We start from the raw sequence: 6,865 nt of genomic DNA on the forward strand, positions 1-6,865 counted from the left end.
GGGAGGGACAGCCTCTTAGGTGCCAGAAAGTACAGTACATTTTGTCTAAAGGAGTCACAATCCATTTCATAGATTTGGAAACTTAGAGAAATGATTAACTAGGAAGAAGCAGAGCCTGAATTTGAACCCGGAGTAGTTTGTTCCAAAGCCTATGGTGTGTGTGTGTGTGTTTTATTTTTGTATTTAAAAAATTTTTTCTGTGTTGCATCTTATTGCTGTTTCTCTTTTGTTTTTAAGCTTTTTATCTCAACCTACAATCATGCCCAAGTTCCAGCCCCACCAAACCCACTCTTTTCTTTTCTCCTCAAGACACTGCTCTGTCAAGCATTTCCTTTACTGTCAAATGTTTGGAAAGAGTGGTTTGCACTTGCCGGCCCAACTCCTTCCCCACATTTGCAAGCTAACCCTCTACCTTCTGGTTGCTACACTCCTCTATCCAAATCAATTGTTTCTCAAAGGTCACCAGCAATAACCTAGAAACTGACAGATACAGAAATCTCTTCTCAGTTCACATCCCACTGGATGCTCTGTCATGTTTGATGTGACTGACAAGTAAGCAGTCGGAAGACCTGGTCCAAATCACGGGTCTGTTCGAGGAACAAGTCACTTAATCTTTCTGAGCCTTGGTTTACTCATATATGAAATGCCTGGTTCCTTTCTCAAGAGCATCGTGATTTAAACTTACTGGAACCTCCCAGGGACATGGTAATCTGCAGGGCCTTTTACCTGAGAGGTACTTGGTAAATATTTGTTGAAAGAGCAAACAATTGAATGAATGAATATTGGTTTTACAGTTGCTCAATTACCAAAATAAATCATCATGATAAATCTTTATCAAAACACTTAAATATAAAAGTGAGTACTAACTTATGAGATCCCTGGACATCTCCTCACAGATCATGATTTCAATTTTTAAAAAATCTGTGAAACCGGCCGGGCACTGTGGCTCATGCCCGTAATCCCAGCACTTTGGAAAGCTGAGACGGGTGGATCACCTGAAGTCAGGAGTTCGAAACCAGCCTGGCGAACGTGGCAAAACACCATCTCTATTAAAAACACAAAAAATTGCCAGGCATACTGGCGTGCACCTGTAATCCCAGCTACTTGGGAGGCTGAGGCAGGAGAATCGCTTGAACCCGGAGGCAGAGGTTGCAGTAAGCCGAGATCATCCCACTGTACTCCAGCCTGGGCAACAGAGCAAGACTCCATCTCAAAAAAAACCAAAAAAACCTATGAAACCAAATCAGCCAAGCATAGTGGCAGGAGCCTGGAGTCCCAGCTAGTAGGGAGGCTAAGGCACAAGAATCTCTTGAACCCGGGAGGCGGAGGTTGCAGTGAGCTGAGACTGCGCCACTGTACTCCAGCCTGGGTGACAGAGTAAGGCTGTGTCTCAAAAAAGAAAAAGAAAAAGAAAAAAAGTATGAAACCTTCTCTTCACAGGATACCTTATGTCACAGATCACTGTGTAGAACAGGTGAGTCAGGGCTGCTGCAGCCAGGCTGGAGTGGGGTGGGAGGCACCCATGGGGGGCGCATTAGTAACCACACAGGAGCGGCTCTGTGGAGATTGAGGCCTTTTCCTAGCTGTGTTAGCTCCAGACGAAGCTCTTGGTCCTTAGTGCTCTCACTAAGTTCCTTTCCGACTGAAATCTGTCAAGGTTTGTCAACCAAAACACTCGACATTCATAAGACGTTATTACACATTGCTAACATGGGTGGTACTGTACCAGGAACCAAGATAACAAGTTCCTGTTTTCAAAGAGCTGCCTGTTGCATGAGAGAGACGGCAAGAAAGCCACCGTTACCATATAGATGAGAAGCAGGGGCACGCAGGGGTGTGTGGGTGCACACTTCACTGACACTAAGTACCCCAAGTCTGGGGATTCCGGGTCGAGGAGGTGGGTCTTGGGAAGTTTCCAAGAGAAACTGGTACCTGGATTGCCCCTTAAAGGAAGAGTGGGAGTCATCCAGGTGGGTGGACATGAGAGAGGGATATGTCAGGGAGGGGTGCAGGGGAGGATGGTGACGCGAGGGAACATCTTTCTAGCCACAAAGAACCACTTGCTGGGGAGGAGAAGAATGTGGCCAGTCCAGGGAATTAGAAGTAAATCAGAGTGCCACACGCAGAGGATGAGGGCGGCGCTGTGGTGGGAGGTGGGAGAAGGCAAAGGTCATGAAGAGATATCCAATATCCAACTGATCACCAATACCTTGAAGGCCATGCTTGGGAATATAGATGAGAGAAACTCAGTGAAGGATTTTAAGCAGGCGAGAGACACCACCATATCTGTGGTTTAGAAAGAGCACTGTGGCAGTGTGGAGGAAAAATTGGTAAGAGAGCAAGACTAGAAGCAGAAAAACCAGTTAGCAAGCTATTGCTGTGGTCCAGGCAAGAGACAATGAGAGCTAGGCAGCAGCAATGGGCAGGAAGAACCAGGTGGGAGAGCTATTTGGGGACAGAATTAACATGACTCCAGGAGCCATTGAATTTTGGGAGAAATAGAAATGAAGAACCAAGCAGCTTGGGTGGTCAGTGTTGCATAGCAGGGATGACCCCGGCTTGGTTTTGCACTGTTAATTTAATCACGATTACATTTATTCATTAACCTCATTCCTGATGCTCTAAATCACACTCTAGAACAAAAATGAACAATTTTCTGATAGAGATGGTCTTCTTTTAAAGACAGACTTTAATTTCCTATATATAAAAACATACTTAAAATACATTTAATCTACTTGCTGCTTATACTGTATTATTTTTGGCATTTGATGGCAAACAATCTGATGGAAGGGATGGTAGGTATAAATGATACAAAATTGGCTAGGCACAGTGGCTCCTGGCCAGGCTTGTAATCCCAGTACTTTGGGATGCCGAGGCAGGCAGACCACCTGAGGTCAGGAGTTTGAGATCAGCCTGGCCCACAAGGTGAAATCCCATCTCTACTAAAAATACAAAAATATTAGCTGGGCATGGTGACGCACGCCTGTAGTTCCAGCTACTTGGGAGGCTGAGGCAGGAGAATCACTTGAACCCGGGAGGCAGAGGTTGCAGTGAGTCGAGATTACACTGCTGCACTCCAGCCTGGGCGATGGTGCGAAACTCTGTTTCAAAAAAGAAAGAAAGAAAGAAAGAAAATCGGCCAAGGGGTTTTTTTTTGTTTTGTTTTTTGTTTTTTTTTTTTTTGAGGGTCTTGCTCTGTCACCCAGCCTGGAGTCCAGTGGTGCAATCATGGCTCACCACAGCTTCAACCTCTAAGATTCAAGCAATCATCCCACCTCAGCCTCCGGAGTAGCTAGGACCACAGGCACACACCACCATGCCCAGCTAATTTTTAACTATTTTCTAGAGACGGAGTGTTTTTTGTTGTTGTTGTTGTTGCTGTTGTTTGAGACGGAGTCTCACTGTGTCACCCAGACTGGAGTGCAGTGGTGCAGTGGCATGATCTCAGCTCACTGCAACCTCCGCCTCCCAGGTTCAAGGGATTCTCTTGCCTCAGCCTCCCGAGTAGCTGTGATTACAGGCGCCTACCACCATACCTGGCTACTCTTTTATATTTTTAGTAGAGACTGGGTTTTACCATATTAGCCAGGATGGTCTCAATCTCCTGACCTCATGATCTGCCTGCCTCGGCCTCCCAAAGTGTTGGGATTACAGGTGTGAGCCACCGCACCCGGCTGAGACAGAGTCTTGCTGTATTGCCCAGGCTGGTCTTAAACTACTGGCCTTAAGCAATCCTCCCGCCTCAGCCTGTCAAAGTGTTGGGATTACAGGCATGAGCCACCATGCCTGATTGGCAATTACTAAAGGTAGGTGACCATAGGGATTCTATATTCTATTTTTGCATATGCTTAAAATGTTTTTAAAATGCTTTTAATCTAATAGATAATATATTGATGACATTGCACATAACACGTAACTTTAGAGAGAGATTTGACAATATTTATTTTCATAACCCTTGAATTTGCAATCCCTGTTCTGGAAATTTATACTTTAAAAATAGCTGAAATATGGTGAAACAGGGAATGGGAAAGAAGGAAAGCCAAAGATACTCATTGAAGGACAAACAAGGAACTCACTGAGTAATTAAGACGTATGAATGTGGCCGGGCGCGGTGGCTCACGCTTGTAATTCTGGCACTTTGGGAGGCCGAGGTGGGCGAATCACGAGGTCAGGAGATCGAGACCATCCTGGCTAACACGGTGAAACCCCATCTCTACTAAAACTACAAAAAAAAATTAGCCGGGCGTGGTGGTGGGCACCTGTAGTCCCAGCTACTCGGGAGGCTGAGGCAGGAGAATGGCGTGAACCCGGGAGGCGGAGCTTGCAGTGAGCCGAGATTGCTCCACAGGACTCCAGCCTGGGCAACAGAGCAAGACTCTGCCTCAAAAAAAAAAAAAAAAAAGACATACGAATGTAATGGAATATTATGCAACCATGAAAATTATGCATGTGAGCATCATGTAGCAAAGTGGGAATTGAGCAATATAATAATATATTCCAGAAGTAGGATCACAGCTCCATATAAACTCAGGAGGTATCTGGAAGTTATTACAGCTGTGGAAAAGATGCCAATCTGGCCCCAGCGACTCTCTGACTTGTCTTCCACTACCCCTTCCTCTCCGTGTCTCCCATCCTGCTTCAGCACCCCTGACTTCCTGACTCTCTCTCAAACACTCTAGGCTCACTGCTAGCTGGGGCCTTTGCATGTATAGTCCCTTTGCCTGGAAAGCTATTTCCACAAATACCTAAGTGGCTGGCTTTAGTCATTCATTCAACACAGCTGATTTTATTCAGATTGCTGTTCAAACGCCTCCAAATCGAAGACTTCTTTCCTCCACCCCCAACTAAATAGCACCCCATCCCATCATTCTTTGTCTCTTTAGCCTGCATTATTTTTCTTCATATCATTTATCACCACCTGAAGTTGTATCTGCATTTGGTCCTTTTCATGGCTGTATTTCTAACACTTAGCGCAGGGATTACCTGCTGACTGATAGAACATAAATGCATGCACATGAAAAAAAAGACTGAGAAGAATCTTAAAGAAATGATCGTTTGTGTTATAATGAAAGGAAGTTCTGTATTTTCCCTAAACCTTTCTGTAGTGTTATGTTGCTTTTAACAATTTAAAAGTAAAATTATGAATCATTTAAAGCATTTAAGTAACATAATAAATGATTAGCACAGAGACTCATAGTTTGAGTCTTTAGTCTCAAAAGTCTTAAAGTCTTTAGTTTAACCCATAAGATCACTTTAGAAGAAAACTCTAAAAAATAAAGAAATACAGAGGCTGGGAAGGGTGTGTGTGTTGTTGGTGGGGGAGGTGTGGGTGGTTAATGGGTATAGAAAAAATAGAATATATAAGATCTACTGTTTGATAGTACAACAGGGTGACTATATTTATCCTTTGTGTTACAAGCAACCTGTTATGCTCTTTTAGTTATTTTTAAATGTGCAATTAAATTACTGTACATTTAAAAATAACTAAAAGAGGCCTGGCATGGTGGCTTACACCTGTAATCCCAGCACTTTGGGAGGCCAAGGCAGGAGGGTCACCAGAGGGCAGGAATTCGAGATCAGCCCAGCCAAGGCAGTGAAACCCCATCTCTACTAAAAATACAAAAATTAACTGGGCATGGTGGTGTGCACCTGTAATCCCAGCTACTTGGGAGGCTGAGGCAGGAGAATCGCTTGAACATGGGAGGCAGAGGTTACTATGAGCTGAGATCATGCCATTGCACTCCAGCCTGGGTCACAAGAGCAAAACTCTGTCTCCAAATAAATATATAAATAAAACTAAAAGTATAATGGGATTGTTTGTAACACAAAGGATAAATGCTTGAGGGGATGGAGACCCCATTCTCCACAGTGTGATTATTAGGCATTACATGCCTGTATTGAAACATCTCATATACCCCATAAATATATACACCTATGATGTACCCACAAAAATTAAAAATAAAAATGTTTTAAATGTGGAAGTAAAAACAAAACAAATACAACAGCAAAACACCAGCAGCCAGCAGCTTACCAGTCTCTGAGGGGGCCGTCTTCTGTATCCAGTTGCTGGGTTGGGAATCAGTTGTTTTAAGGTCATCGTTCTCTTTTCTGCTTTCAGCTTTGGAGCCCCTGAGAAATTTGTTGACAGATGAAGTCTGGGGCTTAGTTTCTCCTTCTGAGGAAGTTTTCTTCCTTGTTTGACTCATGGTGAAGTTGACTGGGGTATTTCCCAATAAGACATCCTCCTGTTATTTTCTGTTTTCTAGGATTTCTAAGAAGAAAATAAGATTCTTTCAAGCCTGTGTTCAATCAAAATATCCTCCCCTACGTGAGTGCCCCCCACCCCCAGCCCCGCCACCTTTCTTTTTCTGTTTTTTTATTGCTGTTAATGTTTAACATAACAGTAAGAATGATGTAACCCAGGATCCGGGAACCAATACGAACCCAAAGCAATTTGAGTTTTTAACTTTGCCCTATTTCATTGTGTGAGATATAAGTCATCAAGCACGACTTCGGCAAGTACATCTCGTGTGTCAACACATCTTAAATTACAGCTGTCAGTTAGAGTTATCTGATGACTTAGCATGCCTTTAAAAGGGACTGGCCATTTGCAAAGCTGTCCTCAGAGGAGTTTGCCTTCAGGAACCTCCGCCTTCCGGTGACCCCCACCTCTTTCCTTTGCACGCAGGCTCCTTTTTCTCTTTGCATTTTCATATTTTCTCTACCCCCAACCCTGCACCACCACCCCACTGAAACATGTTGGCAGTAAAGAATTCATTCATTCCATAAATAGTTTTAAAGAATCTACTGTAGGCCAGTTAATGTTCTAAATGCAAAAGGTCCAATGATGAACAAGAGACAGTTC

The 6,865-nt window shown here is 43.8% G+C and overlaps 1 protein-coding gene across 1 annotated transcript in view; it reads right to left on the reverse strand.

Moving 5' to 3' along the window:
* The window catches only part of LRRC31 (leucine rich repeat containing 31), a 31,590-nt gene extending 25,220 nt beyond the window's left edge, over nucleotides 1-6,370 (reverse strand). The window contains exon 1 of the mRNA XM_005546344.5: nucleotides 6,032-6,370. Within this exon, the coding sequence (XP_005546401.3) occupies nucleotides 6,032-6,206 (175 nt within the window). The 5' untranslated portion in view covers nucleotides 6,207-6,370. The remainder of the gene's footprint in view (nucleotides 1-6,031) is intronic.
* Nucleotides 6,371-6,865: the final 495 nt, after the last annotated feature.

This window comes from Macaca fascicularis, chromosome 2, assembly GCF_037993035.2.
Source record: "Macaca fascicularis isolate 582-1 chromosome 2, T2T-MFA8v1.1".
In the NCBI taxonomy this organism is placed as follows: Eukaryota; Metazoa; Chordata; class Mammalia; order Primates; family Cercopithecidae; genus Macaca; species Macaca fascicularis.